Genomic DNA, 20492 nt, shown 5'->3' with positions numbered 1-20492 from the left:
TCCTGAGATACATAGACTGGAAGTTCAGGGAGTTTTTTGAAGTGAAGTTGTATTGCTTTTTAGTATCTAGCATAAAATGTAAACGTTTTTTTTTTTTTTAAAAAAAGAGTCTTGAATTCCTGAAAATGGTGATCTGAGGAGCTCCCTGTCTCACTTTCAAAGAAATCTCTCATTTTGTGGCGTCAGGTTTTTGTCCGTTGAACAGGAATGAAGGAAGTTGCTACGAACGGTAAACTAGCAAGAGCCAAGCAAAGCCTGCTTCCCAGAGCGGCCCAAGTACAGCTTGTCTAAAAGCTGTTACAAAGCTGGGAGCGCCTTCAGTACCAGACAGATGATTCATACAAAGGTGTGTAAAATCCCAAACCTGGCGCTGTTTCAAAGCACCTTGATGAAGCTCGGTTGCTTCTACTTACCTCTCCGCCTGCTGAAGCTAGCACTCTCAGAATAATCAGAATTAGACAGAAATACAGCAGTGATACCCAGGACAGTGTGGCCTGGGGGAAGGTTTCTCCTAACCTTGCCAGTGAGCTCCAGTGGCTTGTCAGAGCGGGCGGCCCCTTCCCAGGGAGCTCCGTTCCAGAAGGGTACAGCCTCTGAAACTCCCCAGCACGGATGGGGCGGGCGCACGGGCGCCCCTCGCAGCCCAGCGCTGCGCGAGGGGTCTGTTTGGGAACGAAGGGGGAGTGGCTGTAGTAAACCTTCCGTTGCTGGGCTTGTATTTATATATTTGCGAATACAAGAAATCGATTATTATTCTCTGTGGGGTTTTTTTTTAAAAAAAAACAGATCTGTGACTGCAGGTGAAATTATTCTCCCAAAAGGATTTTGCCATCAAAATTTTGTTTGGAGGGAAGGGAGAGAGGTTTGAACGTGTTCCCCGGTAGGTGGTATAGTATCTCGTCATTAAATGAAGAAGAGGAACATGATAAGTGATTCTAAATGGCTACTAACAGCTTTGTTGTTTATCAGGTTGACTCTCCAAAAACCTAGATAACAAACCCTTACTAAAAATTGCCTTCTGTCCCCTCTCCATCATCGTTTGATTCTTGCTCCATTTTATTTCTTCATAACTATTCCTCTTAGGTTTCCCACGCCCACCAGCAGATTCGCTTTCTTCTATGTCCACTTGGCGACGTCCGTCTGTCTTCCCGCAGCGTCACAGCTCCTGCGAGCCCCCGCTGAGCGACCGCAGCCCTGCACGGATGACTCAGGGCCACTCCTTGCTGCCGTGGTAGGAACTGAAAGCGATAGCAGTGTTAAGGATCACAAGTTCTGTGTAATATCCGGAGAATAATGGTATCTGCAGCGAGGAGCCAACGCTACAGGGGGGCTGCTCACAGTCTTGCAGAGCCGTGCCTGTATGGAAGGGAACTTTTCTACCCCACACACTGGCAGACCCTCTCCCACATCTACCCAGTACCCGCTGTCCAGTTGAAGGGCTTTCCTTCGCTCCTGCCGTAGCTCTGTAATGGGTCCCCTTAGGTCACTTTTCCAGCAGCAGCATGGTGAGCTGGAGGCACCCTCCTGCTGCTTGAGACCTGCTGGAAAAGAGCTGGCAGGGCAGCGCAGCACAGCCCAGGCATCTGTACAGTGGGTACAGGCTGCTCGGGCACCGGCGAGGCACAGCCGCTTGGCACAGCACTTTCCTGGTTCCAGCTCTTCCGACTGCACTGCAAACTCCTGAATGTATCCCTCGCTGGAGCCACATACCCTACCGTTTTCATTCTCTTTGCACTCCTGTTGCTCGAAGCGTTTCACTTGGATGTGGTCAGACCTATAAATCCTTCCAGGACACCGGCCTGGGAAGTTAATTTGCTTTCACTTAACGTCTCTGGAAGGATATAGCCTCATCCCACCCCACTAGAAATTGAATCCAGATTCTGCTGTTGCAAAACTTGATTATACATATTTGAACTGGAAGTTAAGCATTTGCTCTTGAGCAGGCTTGTTTGCAAGCCTGCTAGGTGTCCCGCATCAGGGCTGGAGATGGAGAGAAGGCCCTGTGATATTTTATCCAGGGTGATCCTAAAAATTAAACATCAGTGCAGGTATTCTAACCCTGTGGGCTTTTGTCTTGAATTTCGGTGCAGGCACTGGTTTCTCAAGGTCTCTTTTCTGTGTCCTTTTAGAAATACCTTACTGCAGTTTTCCAGTATCCCTCTTGCTGCAGACTTAGCGCGCAGCATGTGTGGTAACTTCCGAACTGAACAGTGCTGTGCACTGACAACGGTGACGGTAACAGCCGTCCTTCAGAGGCGCGGCTTGCGGGATCTTACGCCGAGAATAATCTTGGTTTCCTTTTCCCTCTGCATAGATCTGCCTTCCTCGTCTCCAGCAGCCGTCTCAGGCTGTGATATTAACCATGACAGTTCAAATTACCCGACTTCTTGTTGAATCTGTTCCCTTCATCCTCTTGGCGTGTCCCGGTTAACTCACGTATACAGCGTAACAGCGCGACACCTCTTGTCTCATCCTTAAGAGCTCGCCGTAGTCCGTTCTACCTGATCTAGAGGTATTTTTGTCCTCCCGGTTTTAAGCATGAATGTAAAAATGTTAATACACTATGCCAGAGTAGTGCTGGAGTGCTGCCCCGCGGCCGCAGGCACTACAGGGGGACCCCCTGGTTGCGGCTCCTTCCGTTCGCCTGCAGCCTTTCGCTCCGTGCGTCTCGGCGGGAGAAACGCGTCCCTCTCCCTTGCTAAATATTTGCTTTGCCGAAGTGGGGTGCCGAAGTCTGGTGTTGCCGCTCCGTTTCCGAACTGCCCCATTTAGCGAATTCAGACCCTGGGGGTGAGACTCGGAGGAGCGAGGAATCGTTCCGTCAGCTGGGAATGTTTTTAAGCTGTTGTTGCTGCTTTTACTCTGGCATTTGTGCATCCTTTGCTGGCCTTGCCCTCGCCGTCCCCTGGAAGTAATAGTGCCGCGACCTTCTTTAGGTCTTCTTGCACCCCCAAGAATGCAAGAAAGGAAGCGTGCTGTTGTCAAATGGGACTTTTCTTTTTTAAATGCATTGAAAATACCTTTTTCGCTGTAGAAATCGTTCCAGCAGTGAATTTACGCTGCCTGTGGTTGCGTTATGCCACTCCGGTGCCTCGGCCAGCCCTGCTACCAGGTGGGCGAGGGGAGATGCGGGCCAGTGCCAGGGCAGGGTCCTGCGCTGCTTTGCATCCTCACGAATAAAACGAGTCGCCTGCGGAGGCAGGCGGAGGGGTGGGAATGCCTAGGGCTGGCTGGAAGTTGCAGGACAGAAGCGGTACTAGAGGCAGCACGCTTTAGATAAGAGAAATGCCCTTGAGTGTTTATGGGGTTTACCAGAGAGCCCAGTTTGAGAAGTTACTTAAGCTTGTGCGTAAGTGCTTGGCTGAATTGGGTCTGGAGTGTCTCTGGGAAGTAAGGAGATACCGTCAGGGCAAAACAACTAGAGCTAAAATGGTGTAAAATAAAAAATCACACAGAAGTACCTACTCCACGAACATACAGATGCAAATGAGCTTATTTTTATTATATTTTAAATATATTATCCAGCCATGAAGAAGATTATTCCGCTCAGAGCCACGGCAGCGTTGGAAACGGCGGGGGGCCGGGAGATAGCATGTGGCACATCATGTATTTTAGCCTTCACAGTCGTTTGAGCTTCTGCTTTCATTTTAAGAAATATTTTTATCTGTAATCAGCTAGTAAAGCGTGGGTTTCTTTTTCTTTTCCTTGTTCTAATGACTCATTTCCAAACAAAAGCATTTGGCAGGAGAGCTCAGCCAGGGGCCCTGCTCTGCCCTGGCAGGTACCAAGCTGCAGTTACAGCCCTCGCAGGTGGCACCACCTCATTTCTCAGCCTGGCTGATGCGGTTTCCCCACTCCACCATCTCCTCTTCCAGCCAGGGTGCTGCGGCAGAGCCCCCTTGGAGCCCCGGTCGAGTCCTGAGCCCAGCATCCAGCTCAGCTCCCTGCCCGGGGGAGGTCGTGGTGCTAAAGAAAACCAGTAGCAGGGACTTAAGTAACTCATGTCTCTTTTGTAGCCTTTGCCTTCTGTGGTTTTTTGCAAGAGGAAGGGTATTTGCTTCTCAAAACAAAAAAAAAAAAGGAAAAAAAGAAGGGGGTTGGGTGCTTGAAACGTGTTTTTTTTTCTTCATAAGAGGAAACCTAGGGCAAGAGCAGGCAATTTGCCGACTGCTCACGCGGCTGCGACTGACAGTAAGTATGAGGTAGCAAAGGACATTTGAGAGCAGCGGCCATTGCCTTGCTGTCTTGGTAACCTTATAAAAACCGATTGCCTTAACTGCTTTCTGAAGGCTGCATCTTATTTAACCTTCTGAATGTGTAAAGGGTTGTCACGCATACGTTTACATTTTAGAGGTTTGGATCGCGTAAGGAGCTTCATTAGAAGTTGTGTGAGATGTGGTTGCGATACCGGCTCCGTAGCGACTCTGTGGGACTGTTGTAAGTGAGGGGTTTTATCGCCTAGAACTATTTCCATCTGTGGATACAACTGAAGTTTTCAGCCCAAACTTTACCAAAAAAAAAAAAATCTGGAACTGTTATTTTAAAATCTGTATTCTTGGCACTGTGACTGAAGAAAAGTAGCAAGCGTAAAAATAACCTGGAAGTGACTGCTATTTTTATACAGGTGTGAACACTGTAGGAGTTTCAGACCATGCTCTGATCTTACTCAGAAAGAAAAGGAAGGGGGGGAAAAAAAACCGTGGTAACTGATGTGAAGCTCTAAAAATGATTAGTTCTTTTTACCTGACTGCTAGACCTGGCTTGAGGCGCCTTTAAAGAGGAAGCCAGATTTTCACAGCTTCTTTCTTATCTTAATTCTTCTACTTCAAACATAAAGTCCCTCCCCTGCAAAACAAAAAACACCCCCCACACCCATATAGGATAAATTTCATGGTGGTTTTTTTTTTCCCCAGAGGATGCTGTTGACTTGGGATCTCTCTGATGCTGAGCAGATCTGTTTCTGATTTATTATTTCTATCTAAACTAGTTAAAGGAACAGAGGAAATGAGTCTTTACTATGCTTTTGTTCCATACGGTCACCTAGTTAAACGTAACTTTAGAAAGTAGACCCTAAAGTTGTCCGTCCTCATCGTGCAATAGGGCTTAATGGACAAACTGTGTATTAGAAGCAGCCTGTTGTATCTTACTCGACTTACTTACAGAAGTTAAATGGTTCTTTGGTTTCCTTAAGGTATCTTTCACCTTCCCGATAAACACTAAGCATCCTGTATCAATTACCTTTTACGTGTTTCCTTCTGTTACGCTACTGTAAGCATGTTTTATGTTTGTCCTCAACAGGTCTGTGCTATGCCTAGTGCTATGAGTGTGATTGAAACTCTCTTGAATAGTATTTTTTATTCTAGATGCCCCTTGATTGGACCGTGGCGCTTGCTTACCGATGTTACTGTCACTCGGTTTTACCAAAGTACCCGTGGCTTCAAAACATACTGTCAACTGATTCACTGGTGTCTGGGTTTGTGTCATACAGCTGAGGAATGTATCCTGTGACTCGGTTTCTGCACTGTTATTTTCAGAATAAAAGTACATTTTTAAAGCCGGTGTCTCAGCTGTTTTGGGGCGGGGGGAGCAGAGGCTTCACCCTGAGAGGTGCAGCCTAGCTACGCAGCATTAGCAGGCTGGCAGCTTAGGAAAACAAGCGGAGGAGCAGGGAAAAGAGGAGCAGGGCTTTTCAGGCTGGCCAAGGGTTGCTCAGGGTGCAGTTGCAAGCCTCGCCACAGCTCAGCACCCAGCCTGCCCCGTGGCAGCTCAGCGCCGGCACCCTGACTTCAGGCTGAGCTCAGTTTCTCCCGCAAGGGGTGGGTGAGGACTGGCCACCAGCTCCTTGCCCTCGCTTGGCAGGGAAATGGTACCGTTTACAAAGCTCACCCTCCCTCTTCAGTGGTGATTAATGCAGTATAACCGGGCAGGCTGTGTGCTGCGCTGCCGGAACGCACGCAGCCTGCCTCGCCCCGGTGCTAAGCAGGTGCCAAGCTTTTATTTGCACCTTCACCAAGTTTAATCCCAGAGTGCCACCATGTCCAAATAATGCAGCTAAAGTTGGCTAAGAAAAGGAGCAAACTGAAACTTAGTACCTTTAAGCCTTATTTAAGGATCAACACTTCCTTTTTCCCCAAACGCTGCTCTGCATGTCAGGGATTAGAAGACAGACAGGGGGCACGGCCGTTCTCAGGTTCCCTCTGTCCCACAGCAGAGGTAAACGGGAGTGTGCAAAGCCATCGTTGCTCCCCTGGGGACACCGTTTAGCTCTCCGAGGCGTGCCACAGCTCCAGCACGGGATTGCTGACCACAAGCAGCACCTCTCCCGCTTCAGGGAGGAGAATAAAACAGCCCTTCCCCCTGCAGCAGCTGCTTTCCCTTCCAAAAGGGATTTCAGCCAGAGGAAAGGCTCAAGGAGGAACTTCACACACCCGCTGACCTGGGCAGAAAACTTACCCTTTGCCATGGAAACTTTTCAGGAAAGCAAGAGCCAGGTTAACCCAGAAAGGGATCTGCTGGCTCCTTGCTCAAGGACACTGACGTTAGGCTGCTGCTACGCCTAAACCATGCTGAGCCCGGTTCCCACCGGGCTCCAACAGCAGGCGGGAGAGCGGCGACTCTGCAAGGTACCAAGTAGCCAAAGGTTTATTTTATCATCTTACCTAAACGAGAACTGCGGTTAAGCCGAGTCCCTGCCGCAGTCTGTGTAGGCAGGAGCCCCTTCACACTGCCTGCACCAGGGCGGGCGCAGAGCTGGTCCGGCCATGCAGCATCCCCCAGGTACGGCCGGGGCCGTGCGGGCGTTCACGAGCTCACCGCCTCTCTCGGCACCTCTCGCCTTGTCGCCAGGTTTGTTCTTCCAAGTGCAGCTCTGCAGCACCGCTTCTGCACCACGTGGCGTGGAGAGGCAGCACGTGCTGAAGGTGCTTGGTGGTAGCAAAGAGGCCGTAGGAGTTACAGGTTGCAACACACAGAGAAAGTCCGTCTGACGAAGGTAGGGGAGAAACATCCAGTCGTCCTTTTAGCTCTCTTGCTTCCTTACCCTGGTGAGCATCAGGTAAGGGGATGGTCCAAAATCTCGTGGGGTGCTGCAGAGTGAAGCACAAGAAGGTAGAGATCACGCAGACCCGCCTCGCCTGCCCAAGCCAGGCTTAAACCCACTGCAACCGCATATGAAGTAAGTCAGGGGTTTACAACTATGGCCCTGGATATGGAGAAGCTGACTTTAAATGCCTGTCTGCTAACTAGGAGCAGAAACTTGCGCCCACGTCTACTACAGCAAAGGACTGTACCCCCAGAAAAGGCTCCCATTTAACCTTGAACGATGTACAAGCTGCTGCAGATGCCCTCGGGTGACATGCAGAGCACGCCCAGCAGAGCCAGGCGGCTGCCTAGGAGTCGGGACGCAGGGTAACACCATCACACCATCAGCTACTAAGTCTGAAGCTGAGCTTGTTTTGCCTCGCCTTTGTAAGGAAGATAATCTCTGCAGGATGAAATGTGGTTGCTCCCAGCAAGGCCTGGCTCAGCCCTCTCAAACCCCTGCAGGGACACTGGAGGTGGCCTGCGAGGAGGAAGAGGGTGGGCTCAGCCGTTCCCGTGCCCAGCGGCACCTCCCGAGGTACTTACACTGTCCAGACAGCTTTTGAAGCTTTAGTCTTAGACTGGCCAGAACAGAACTCCACTCTGCCTTTCAGTTCTTTATTCTACAAGGAAAAAAAGGAAAACAAACCCCTCTCAGCATAACAAGAGACAAGCCCGGACGCCAGCTAGGACCTGCCGCTCTTCCAGAAAGGGTTTTAGGGGGGTTTTTTTGTCTTTGGGGTTTGTTTGGTTTTTTTTAAAACCAAATGAAAGACGCAGCACAAAGAAACACCACCCAAACAGTGTCGTACAAACCCAGCAGCACGAAGGGTCCCCTGACTGCAGAGAACCGCTTTTGCTCTCTCACTTCAACATTGCTTTTTACTTCCCGACCTCACCTGCGCTGCCAGCACAGTCAGCTTCTCTGTCAGGTTATCTATTTTTCTATCTTGGCTCCTGAGTTCCTTGTTGAGTTCCTCTGCCTGAGAGTTAGGAAATAAAGTTTGTAAGAGCTTTGAAACCTTAATACATCAAAAACATCTGTGTCTCGAACAAAATCACAGCATTAAATGTCTCACCGTACCAGGGGAATCAGAGAACATTCAAGTCCCTCATCTTTTACCATAGAAGAACTGAAACGAGTTGATTAAACAATTTATAAAACAGTTTCTCAACACACGGTGTCGCGTTTTCCTTAGGATAACAAGTCTACCTCCTGTTGGCATATGTACAGAAACCTGATTATGAAAGCTAATTAGTGCGGGGCCTTGCCTGAGCTGGGTAGGAGAAGGCAAGCACATGTTCAGCGAGGGGAGTGCAGCGGGAGCTCATACGTACAAAACCAGTCGCTAAGTAAAACAGCTCACGTTGTATCATGACTTTGGGAAGCAGCTGATTGCTTTGAGTTTTATTGTAGTCTTTCTAGGATGTCAGCCTGTTGGCTTTGCTCGTGGGAGCGGCTTCACCGACTTCAAGTGAGAGCAGCTGAGGGTGGGCACCTCAGGCAGATCGTCCCAGGTCAGCCAGCTCCCCCCAGGAGCATGGCATGGAGCAGGGAGCCAGGCCCCCTCCGGGAATCACAGAATCATTAAGGCTGGAAAAGACCTCTCGGATCAAGTCCAACCCCCAACCCAACACCCCCAGGCCTCCTAAACCATGTCCTGAAGTGCCACACCTACACATTTTTTTTGACACCCCCAGACTCCCCCACCTCTCTGGGCAGCCCGTTCCAATGCCTGACCACTCCTTCTGTAAAGAGATTTCTCCTAATATCCAGTCTAAGCCTCCCCTCGTGCAGCTTGAGGCCGTTCCCTCTCGTCCTGTCCCTGGTGACTTGGGAGCAGAGACCAGCCCCCCCCTCACTCCAGCCCCTCTCAGGCAGCTGCAGAGAGCGAGAAGGGCTCCCCTCAGCCCCCTCTTCTCCAGGCTAAACCCCCCCAGCCCCCTCAGCCGCCCCCCAGCACACTTGTGCTCCAGACCCTGCCCCAGCCCTGCTGCCCTTCTCTGGACACGCTCCAGCCCCTCCAGGGCCTTCTTGTCCCGAGGGGCCCAAACCTGAGCCCAGCATTCGAGGTGGGGCCTCCCCAGTGCCGAGCACAGGGGCCCCATCCCTGCCCGGCTCCTGCTGGCCACACCAGGGCTGACACAAAACTTTTCTCCTAGAACGCTCTAGGAGAACTCAGGGATCCGCCTGAAATCACTGTCTTCACCATAATAATAATATTTTTACAGTAATGCCATTCCCATCTTAATGTTGAAACGCATGTGGATGTCTGCATGCAGGGTGCGCAAAGCCAGGCTCAGCGTGACAAGCAAGCTGTGTCTTTAAGCACACGTGCTTAAGACAAGCCCAGAGCCAGCAGCTCCCGTTTCTCTTCCCGACCGCTGAAGACCTGCCCGGCGGGACGGCCGCGCCAGCCTGACCTCCTCTATCACGCCGCGCAGGCCGTGGTGCTGCGCCTGGATCACGCGCTGCAGGTGGCCGATCTGCTCCTGCAGGGTGGAAACCTGCCTCTGGAGATCCAGACACCTGCGGGTGAGAGCAGAAGCAGCCCAGGTTCAGTCCCCAGGGGTCACTGACCCACCCAGCCCCTTTCCCACCTCGGGACAAAGCTCAAGAGCTTGTTGCTAGCAAGGATGTTCTTGAGGATACACAGCTGTAATTTATACAGAACTACACACGTAAAGGCTTCTTTATTGTGCAGAACAAATAAAACCATAGTCTGAGACATATTTTGGCTGGCAGAACCACCCTTACAAGCTGTTGATAGGTAAATTAATAAATAATTAAGGCTTTTGCCTTACCTACTGCATGCACAATGTCGCCAAAGCAGCCTTGACCCCACCCAAGAATCAGGAAAGGGAAGCAATTCATGCATGGAAGGTGGAAGGAAAAGTACAAGGAATTCGAGTAGAATCAACATCTAAGAGCTTCAGGACACCAACATCTGTCTTGGCTTCTTCAAACAATCTTGGTAAATCAGGTTTTGAACCAGCTGCTTTCAATCATGAGTAATTTTAGTACCAGAAGGAAGTTGAGCAAGCGATTGTCTGGTGCCCAACATGAAATAATCCCCCGGAAAGAAAGAAAAACACATTATCACATGCATTTAATCACCGTGTGCTGTCTTCATCCCTTGACATCATCTGTTGAAGCATCTTTTCAGATGACTTTTTCTTCTCTATCAGAGATTTCTTTTCCTAAGGAAACAGTTCAAGTTATATAAAAACTGTATTGCGTATCCTGTTGTTCAATTAGCAAGAAAGGTTTGGTTGTACCCTCAACGGTCCCACTCAATGGCTGAAAACAGAATTCAGCAACAACCAATAACCAGTGTCAACATCAGCTGGAGATACAAACCAGTCTGACCTCTCTGAATGGAATCTGGAAGGAATGACTACTGATTTACCATGAGAAAAGCCCAAACTCTCTTAAAATAGCAGTTCTCTCCATTACTTAATTAGCAAAATCCTTAAGTCTTGGGAGAGTCCCTGCTACGCGGCCACAGGATAGTTAGTGCTAGGTCCACCTCTCAAAAACCTTGTCCGCGAAGGGAAAAATCTGGACAAAACTGATGGCAGAACTCTCAGTGTCAGAAAGATGACCGGCATGTGATGGGGGTGGGAGTGCACTCATCGACCCCGTGGTTACAGTAATCCCAGGAGAGGAAAAGCTCAGTGTTAGGATGGCACTTCTGTAGGAATAATTCCCACTGCTGCTGAGCACCGTACATCAGAAAAATGATGCGCGGTGCCGTCACTTCTTCCAACGCAACTAACACCAAAGAAGGTTCGCAGTCAAGGGGAAGGGATTTTCTGTGAGTTTCTGTGCACGCAGCTGTCAGGTTGCCACCGCGGTCATTTGCCTGCCCGGGATTTCGGATACTTACAGTGGCAATTTTCTGAGAGTTAAGAAGGAGCGGATTTTGGCGCTAGGATGGCAACATTTTCATTTCAAATGCTAAAGTACACCGATGGGGGAAGGTGAAAGAGCAGCTATTCAGGAGTGGAAGTCATGAGTAGCTACAAATCAAGACTTCTCCCTGATGCTCTCCAGTTTTTAAGCAAGTTCTGAAATAACTGAAAGAGGGAGCTCAAGTTGCACCTTTTATTTGTAGTTACAGCTAAAGATTCTCAATTTGATGGAACATGGCAGAAGCCTTTTTAGTCCCGATTCCAACAGCTAACACACCCCAAACCCTGAAAGCAATTAACCCCTCTTTCCAAGCGCCGGCACTCCCAGGGCAGGTTCTTCGCCTGCGCCGACTCCCGCTGCCGGGACGGATGGACGCGAGGAGCGGGCGGACATACCTCCTCCATCCTTCGCACACGCTGCTCCATCTCCGCCATGCGGGTGCATTTTTCCCTCATGCTTTCAGCAAGGCGGCTGGCGTTTTCTGAGCTTTGCTGGAGCTTCTCTTCTTGTTGGAGGTTGTAGGCCTGCGACCAAGAAGGGCGTTAAAGCAGGGGTGCTGTAAGCTGGTGAACGCGGCAGACGGACAGAGGCAGGGCTCAAGGAGTTTTGATCCAACTCTACCAACCCGATTCTGAGAATCAGGAATAAAACCAAAATAATTTTTCTTACTACTTTTCCCATTTAACTTCCCCACGGCGCTAGCAGAAGCGACTCGGTAGCTCTTAGGTTGACGTTTGCAGCACAGAGAGCCAGAGCCCACGTGTATATTTTGATAGTTGAACAGGATGGTCACACGTGGAAGAGATTTGTACCTGTATTTGCTTCTTCTCAGTCTCATGACTTTTATTCAGTTCTTCTGACTGACTCTGGTAATTCTCATACAATTTCTGGGAGGCAGATCTGAATGCCTGTACACCTGATTCTCTCATGGCTTCCAGCTAGAAAGAGAAATCGTATGATATGTATACATTGTGCTTTAAAAATGTGATATTATAATCACATGCCAAAAAATAAGCCCTCTATACAAGATCAAATTCCAGTGTTTACCCTTGTCAAAAATAAAGGAATCCTAAACACCTGTGGGCAATATCTGACAGGCATTTTAGTTTCCAAATAAAGTCAGATTGGACACAAGTTGCTCTTGGGCAGATTCCAATGGGACACCAGAGGGAAATTTTTCACAGTGAGGACAGTCACCATTGGAATAATCTCCCCAGGGAAGGGGTTGGCTCGGCCACATTGGGCACCTTCAAGAGTCATCTGGACAGGGCGCTGGGCCATCTTGTCTAGGCTGGGCTCTTCCCAGAAAGGTTGGATCAGATGATCCCTGAGGTCCCTTCCGACCTGGGATTCTGGGATTCTGTGATAATATTCAGTGTTGAGCCACCCCCCCCATAAGAAAGGCTGATGGTTTAAAAGGAGAGATGCAATTCCAACCGCTTGTAAATACACCTGCTGTTGAGTACCACGGAGCTGACTTGCTGTTTCACTAGCCACAAGCGGGATGTGAGCCCACCAGCAGACTTTGACATGAATTTTGTTGCCTGCTGGAATACAAGGGTTTGCAGCAAGCTGGAAGCAAAACAGAATCTGCCCCTTCCCTAACAGAAAGGCTCTGGCGTGGGAGAGCTGAGCCGCCGGGACCCGACTCTAACTGGGCTGCAAGGCTCACATATTCATCTGAAACCTCACAAAAAACCCAACCAAAACCCCGAACGCACCTTGATCTTCAGCACTTGGTTTTCCTTGCTCACCACCAGCAGCTGCTCTTCAGTTTCCTTCATTGCCCTCGCAACGGGAGTGCAGCTGCTACAGCCGCTGTTCTGAGACTCCGCTTTGTTGCCCGAGACGTGAGGAAGCTGCTAAAGGAAACGCATGTGGAAATTATTTTTAAAATAATAGAAAAGCAGCTTGGCCAATCCAGGTGACTCTGAAAGACCTGGCGTCTTAGGGACACCCCCCTCGGGCTTGCGCCGGGAGCACGGGGCAGATAACAGGCAGCTCTCCGGAGAGTCGGGTCCGAGCTGCTCACGGGGCAGCAGCCAGCACAGCTCCTCCACCTCCACAAATTAACTGAAATTAAAATGTTTTGCTTGTTTGGCTTGCCGGGCCTTTGCACTGGAAAGCATTTGCCTGTCAGTTCTGATAAATAGCTCTCTCCCACTCTCTACAGTGTTATTCCACAGGTATAAGATTAATTAGCTTTACCAGTATTGCAGCGTACGTTGCAATGTAGGCGAGGCTGCATAAATGCGTGTGCGTAAACGCTGTCCAACGCTTCCTGTTAAAAGAACCACTTCTTACCCCAGCATATTTTAAGGGTTTGGACTCAACATTTCCAAATCTGTTTGCTTCCTTGGTGCTGCCTCTTTGCTCAAAACCACTTGCTTAAAGTGGCTTTAAGTTGCTTAAACCACTTATTTTTCCCCTCCTACGGGCGTTCACAAACGTGTGCTCGGTGCTTGCCTCCCGTCTGCTTTGGGAACGGGTATGTGCAAGGAGCATGACCTGCAGTCGGTCAGATTCATGCCAGAACACACCGGCATTTACACGGCCTTTCTTACCTCTTGCCAAGTCCATTTGTTAAAAATAAACTACTACAAACAAAGGTCAGTCTGTACTTTTTAAAGGATTTAAAACATAAATCACTTTCTTTTCACTATAGAGGTTTTCCTTCAACCTCATTTCTCAACTGAGCAGTGAAAGGAGTAAGCATTTTTTAAAAAGAACTTTTTGTGATCGATTATTTCTTAATTAGCCGTGTTTCAGCCCACTGATCCTTCCCCTCACCCAGTCCACAGCGCTCTTCTGGGCTCAGCTGGGATGCAGAAAGGCTGCCCGTGCGTATTATCATCACCGTGCTCTGCTGCTTAGAGTGAAGAAATAAGATATCAGATCTGCTAGGCTGAGTCTCGTTGCTGACAAGATCTCTTCTTAACCAAAAAATACCACGACAGGGCATGCCCTACCTATTGAAGGTGGGCTCAGCATCAAGCGGTCAGCATCCCAGGCCCTTCATGAGTTGGTGTCACCACCACAGAATATATACTTGTTTTTCCTCAGTAATTGCTTCACGTAAATGATTTGGGATTATGAGATGCTTCAGAATTCGTCACAAAATTTTCAAAGTGACAGTGCCATACTGCAGCTTCAGAAATGTAATTGTAAAAAAAAAATATTTCTTCATTCCTTCTACTTAAATCAAAAGTTTGAGGCCTTCTGTCATTAGACACATTAAATGCATTCATTGACCTCTCTTCTCCCTGCATTTCCTCCGGCATTCAGGCAAGGAGCAACTCAAGACTATCTCACACATCTCAAAACGTGTGAATGTATGTTGTGCTCTTCAAGGCGCGCTTGGTTTTACTGACTCCAGGATAGAGTCACAGAATCATTAAGGCTGGAAAAGACCTCTGGGACCATCAAGGCCAACCCCCATCCCAACACCCCCAGCCCTCCTAAACCATGGCCCCAAGGGCCACGGCTGCACGTCCTTTGAACCCCCCCAGGGACGGTGACTCCCCCACCTCTCTGGGCAGCCTGTGCCAGGGCCTGACCGCTCTGGCAGGGAAGACATTTCCCCTCATCTCCAACCTAAACCTCCCCTGGCGCAGCTTGAGGCCGTTCCCTCTCGCCCTGTCCCTGGTGACTTGGGAGCAGAGACCAGCCCCCCCCTCACTCCAGCCCCTCTCAGGCAGCTGCAGAGAGCGAGAAGGGCTCCCCTCAAGACCTTTAAAGTACTTTAACCCAACCTAATGCAGAGGGTGCTATAACGAAGTCACTGCTGCGGAGTAAAATAGCACTTCTAGAATCAACATGTAGATCAAAAGGGTTTCCAAGCACGTATTGCCATGCAGGTCACAGTTTTCCCTCTCGGGTTGTTAGTTCTGCTCGCCACGTCTCCTGCTGAAGCAAAGGAAGGAACAGAGCAGTGACAACTGCAGAACCAGTACTTAAGGGGCAGCTACAAAGAAGACGGAGACTCCCTTTTTACACGGAGTCCCGTGGAGAGGACAAGGGGGATGGACACAAGTTGCTCTTGGGGAGATTCCGATTGGACACCAGAGGGAAATTTTTCACAGTGAGGACAGTCACCACTGGAATAATCTCCCCAGGGAAGGGGTTGGCTCGGCCACGTTGGACACCTTCAAGAGTCGTCTGGACAGGGTGCTGGGCCATCTTGTCTAGGCTGGGCTCTTCCCAGAAAGGTTGGACCAGATGATCCCTGAGGTCCCTTCCGACCTGGGATTCTGGGATTCTGTGAAATACCTTTTTCACGTATTCAGCCTCCTCGGTGATTTGGGCACAAGAGGATCCATAAAGGACGTAGTTTCCCTCCAAGCCGTGGTCTTCTCGTGTGATTTGCTCAGTGAGCAGCAGGGTAGTCGTCACTATACGTGCGTTTCTCCGTTCTGTGCAAAGGTGAGACGAGAGGGGCTGGTTTCATTATGCAAGGACGGAGAATAATGCCGTTATTCCACCCTATTTAATTCCATTTCAGCTTTAGGGGTGTGCTGGAGCCAAGCAGGCAGTGCAAGGTTAAAGCAGCATTTAGAACAACTTAAAAAATTATGCAGACACCTGATTTTTTTTTTAATACATGGGAAGAGAGAAATATTCACACATTATTTTCCCTGAAGATTTCAATGACTTTCTACTAGCAACCTCCACCCCAATCCTATATTGTTTCAGAAAACAGGTGGCCAGGGATCTCAGGCAGGAAAGGAGTAACTTGCACATGAGTGCAGTTTAACTCAGAATGAAACAAAACTTTCGAAGTTTCGACGTTTATAAGCCAAACCCCATTACACCGCGCGCAGTAATCCCGCCGCCGCCAGGGAATTCCGTCCCCGCTTGGCTCCGCGTTCCCAGCGACTATGCCAGTTAGAACTGGTTTTAATCAGGTTCAGAAGGATTACCCCCATCCTGCTTAGATGCAAGAAGCAGCACGAAGCCTGAATGATATCATAACTCTCAGGAAAAAAAGAAAACCAACACAACTACCTGGGGGGAATAGATGGGAAACAAAAGATAAGGCTTTTTCCCTCCCTATCACAGGGAGAATAAAGTCCCGAGCACCTTCATTAGGCTTGTGCTGTGCAATGGTGACATCCAGTGTCAGCTGCATTGCTCTGAAGCGAGCTCCTGTATCTCAAGATGCCTATTCCAGCCCTATCCCAGGTACTCGGTGAGCTCCCAGCTGCATGTCAGGCAAGCTGATTTTTTTTTTAAATGAGCACATTTGAAGGATCTGGAACCAATTAAGGCTAGCACAGAGGACTAACAAAGCCCCTTACAGAGCACAGAGGGTGTGGATGGGTTTGCTCACAGTGGAGGAGGCAAAAAGTGGTTGCACTTTACAAAGTTTACTGATAATTTACAATAATATTTTGTTTAAAAACGCATTTATTTTAAGTCACTTAAGTTCAAAGTCTCGGGGCTCCTGCAGTTTAGCTCCATAACAGCAGTCCTGCCCGCAGAGATGCTGCAGGCCAAACCCTTGTGTTCGCAGAGTCATCCCAGCACCGAGCATTGCAGCACTACCAGGAAGATACTCAGGCTAGTGCATTTCTTAACTAGCTCATCTTCTAATAAAATATAATAAGGCAACTTGAAACATTTATTGCTGCGGTGGAGGAGGAATGCCATTGCCCCAGAGAGCCGCACGGAGCTGGTTTCCATCACCGCCCAGGAGGATCCGCGGCAGCTCACCCGCACCAGAGACATCTCCATACACCATTGCCTTGTGTCCCAGGCAGGCAACAGAAGGTTAAATCAGAAATTAACTAGAAATAAAGGTAAAGAAATTCAATACACTAACTTTAAGTCCCCCAGGGCAACTACTTAGAACTCCAGTTCTTAAGTGATGTACAAATTCAGAGAGCAATAAACTAAAAACTCTTATTACTTTCCCATTTACTCTTCACCTTCTAACAGCCAGGAGCATCGGCAGATGCCGCATCCTTGGCCATCGCCGAGCTGGCCTGTTCTGGATGTGGGAGAGAGGAAGAAACTCAGGTTGCACAAGAGCGAGCTGCCTTTCCTACCACAGCTTGCATAGCAAAGAGGAGCTGGGTGTCCAGAGAGAGCCCTCAAGGGCTTTCACATCAAGCTAAAAAAACCCACTCACTCCAAATCTCGTCCCCTGATTTCACAGTGCCACAGTTTATCCAGGCTGGAAGATATCAGACGTCCCAGACACCTACAGCCACGGCACAGAAGAGGTTTTTCATGGTACAGAGGATGGTTCCCACCAACACTACAAGGGGTTAAACCAAGTTCTGCCTTGCTGGCTGCTGTTTTCCCTCCGGCCTGCAATCTGGCAGCCACCCCCTCACCCAACACAAAGGCAACCCAGGATCAACTCTCCTTTCAGCCCTGCTAATTCAGGCTGAAACCTCCGCTCGCCCCCAGGGGATAAGTCCTGGAATGGGAATGTTTTTCAGCTCTGAAGCAGTTGAGCCAGGAAAGGCAGCGATAACAGGCTCAGCCCTCTAGCTTGGCCTGGCAGCCCTGGGCTGGGAGGCAGGAGTCCTTGGGAGGGTCCTCCTTCCCCAGCTTGGCGCCCCCCCCCCAGCAGCAGAGCAGGTGTTGCACAGCTGGATCTGCCCGCAGGGCTGCACAGCTGGACCTCAGTACTCCTCCGGGCACCTCTGTGGCAGCAGAACCCCCCCAGCAAAGCTGGCCGCAGAGCTCAGCACCCCACCACCCCAGCTAGCCCATAAGGGGGTGCTCGGCGGGTGACCCTAAAACACCCTTGGGGGAAGCACCGCCGCCGCCTGCGGCACGCAAACACACTCTCCGCTTCGAAAGCAAGTGTAAAAAGAAAGTGCCAAAGTTCATCTATTATTCACAGGATTTCCTTGCTAGAAGGCACAATTTAAAAGGCTTGGCGTTCGCGGAAAAAAAACCCACTGCCCTTTATAAACAGTCGCCTTTCGGTGACCCATCGAGCACGGGAGCTTTGCTCTGCTAGGCCTGTGACCGGCAACACAGGTGTGACAAGTGCCGTAGCAGTCAAATGATATTTTTATGAATATAAAAGCACGTCTCTGTGCTTTTGTTTATGATGGGTGGCTTGGTCTAAAGCTCCCGCAAGAGAGAATCCAGGACACGCCAAGCGGGAAAGCATCGCCCTTGCTTATATAAGGAATATCCCAAATTATTCAGATAATGTTATTTTGAGTAACATTTGAGATAAAATATTGAAAAAAAATATATTTAATAATATATATTTTATATATAATTCAGTATAATACATATTTTTACCCTCTTGGCCAGAAAGAGGTGCAGCTCCTTGGCTGCCTCAGTGATAGGTTTTGCCCAGGACTAAAAGAGCGACAGCCCCAAGGAGTCGCAGGGAACACGGATCCCCTGGGTGCGCGGGCTGCGGGTGCTGCTCGCCAGGGGACGGGGAGGCTTGTCCCAGCCAGGGCAGGCTGCGGCTGAGGGGGACATCTCAGAATTTAAAGGGACCAAAGGTGACAGCCGGGTATTTACCATAAACCTCTTCTTAGGCTGAACAGTGGGACTAGCAAATGGAACAAAGGCAGGGCTGGACTGAAGTTGTTCAAATGGAAATTAATCCATTTAATTCCAATTATTGGGAATAGTCAGATAAAGTAATTCCACGTCGGTCTCCGGCTGAGCGCTGTAACTCAAAAGCAAGGTTTCTGCACTATTTTATTTTCCTGTGCACTCTCCAGGAACAGCCAGGAAAATAAATACCACGCTCCTTCCACAGCCGAACAGGAGTTTATACACTATTCATTCATGTTTTAATGCCCGGGCACACCCACAGAAAAAACAGTTATTTGTTTCTCTTGTCCTCACAAGTGTTTGTGAAACAGTTTTTCCGAATACAGGAAGGTACCTGCCAACACCGCCGCCTCTCCTTGGGCAAAGGCACCTTTTCGCATTCTCCCACCCCACACAAGCGCTTCTGCAGGCAGCCCAGGGAGAGGGAGCAGATCAGATAACCGGTGACTAACAGCACAACACATAATTTTAGGGCAAGAAATCAGTGGGGACGCTTTGCAAAGCTTTGCAAACAACCCACAGGCTTTTGGCCACCGGACATTCACTCACCCAGCCGGCATTAGCTACGCGTGAGCCGTGAAGAATAATTCACGTTTGGCTTTACGCAGGCTCATTAACAAAGGCAGGGATACAGGAAAGAAAAAAAAATGGGTAGCAAGGTTATGCTTTATTAAAAGCATGTGGTGGTAGGCGTGAAAGGTACCTCCGGGGGACTGGGATTCGTCAGGGTTTGGTTTCTTGGGGTTGTGCTGATTTGGGGGAAAGGCGGAAAAAGCCCTTACAGGCACAGCGAGGTGAGAGGCGGCGGCTACTCCCCCCAGGCTGGCTGTGGGACCCGTCCCCTGACAGCCCCTAGCGCAGCGGGGTGGGGGAAGGGGGCTCCGTGGGTGCCACCGGGGTTGGAAGAAGGGATGCCGCCCCTCGGGGAACAGCAACCTGCCCCCCCAAAGCCCCACACAGCCGGAACCGAGACTCACCTTTGCGGGGAGCGGACATGCTGCCTGCCTGCCCACCGCCCGGAGACCCACGTCCAGGCACTCCCGCTCCACTACAGGTGCCCATCCCGCCGCCGGTGCCCGTCCCGTCAAGGTGTCCGTCCCGTCCAGGTGTCTGTCCTGCCCTCACCTGCGGACCAGCCCCGCCGCCGCCCACCCCCGGGGGGGCAGCTCCCAAGCCCCGAGGCACCGAGTGCTGCGAAGGGGTATGACCCACAGCGGGGATCTCCATCTCGCCGCCGCTCCCATCCCTCCGCCCCTGGGTGGGGAGCACCCAGCGCACCCCGCTGCGCCCCGGGTGGGTTGGCCGGGGTCCCGGCCGCAGGGAGCCAGCCGCGGCCAGAAGCACCGCTGCTGGGACACATCCAAGGCGGGGGCTATATAGACTCATCCAGGTTGGAAAAGACCTTTAGGATCTTTGAGCCCAGTTGTAAACCTAACGCTGCCACGTCCACGGCTGAAGCGTGTCCATAAGCATGTCACTGCGAGCGCGTGCAGCGAGCGGTGCCTGGAACGGGCTTTTCCCTCTTGGATATGCCGTCAAACCCCTCTTTTTCCCCACGGGCAAAAAAAAGATGGGGAAAAAGGAGGTATCTAGAGATGTCCCACCCAGCTGGGGTGATTAATGCCACCTCTTAGTACTAACGAGGCAGAAGAAAACTGGAAGGAAGTGAGAAAATACAGTAAATACAGATAAAAACGAGGCACAGAAAAGCAGATATCTTGAAGGAAAGAGGAACATTGTGAAGAAGAGGGCTATAAAGAATAATAGTGATGGAAATATGGCTAAGCAAGCCACAAATGTATCGGGGAACAGGCGAAAGGGGGGGGAAGGTAAGATATAGAACGGGAAGATAAAAGTGCATAAACCCCTTTACAAACTGGAAAGTCTCGATCAGCAAGTCCAGTCCCCTAAGCTCTATAGACATGTGATCTATATCTATATCACATGTGCCCCATAA

At 50.0% G+C, this 20492-nt stretch overlaps 1 protein-coding gene across 1 annotated transcript; it reads right to left on the bottom strand.

The window, feature by feature from the left end:
• Window positions 1–6619: 6619 nt before the first annotated feature.
• On the bottom strand, window positions 6620–19706 carry CCDC68 (coiled-coil domain containing 68). Its single transcript, XM_075076698.1, has 10 exons — window positions 19513–19706; window positions 15266–15408; window positions 12718–12858; window positions 11809–11934; window positions 11392–11520; window positions 10199–10281; window positions 9505–9610; window positions 7980–8063; window positions 7627–7703; window positions 6620–7085 (listed from the first exon to the last, which is right to left on the bottom strand). Exons 1-10 carry the CDS (start codon window positions 19595–19597, stop codon window positions 7019–7021), a joined length of 1041 nt encoding a protein of 346 aa, XP_074932799.1. The 5' UTR covers window positions 19598–19706; the 3' UTR covers window positions 6620–7018.
• Window positions 19707–20492: the final 786 nt, after the last annotated feature.

The sequence above is a fragment of the Phalacrocorax aristotelis genome, chromosome W (assembly GCF_949628215.1).
Source record: "Phalacrocorax aristotelis chromosome W, bGulAri2.1, whole genome shotgun sequence".
Lineage (NCBI taxonomy): Eukaryota > Metazoa > Chordata > Aves > Suliformes > Phalacrocoracidae > Phalacrocorax > Phalacrocorax aristotelis.
The sequence above is the reverse complement of the archived record's forward strand: the minus strand, read 5'-3'. Positions and strand labels throughout refer to the sequence as shown.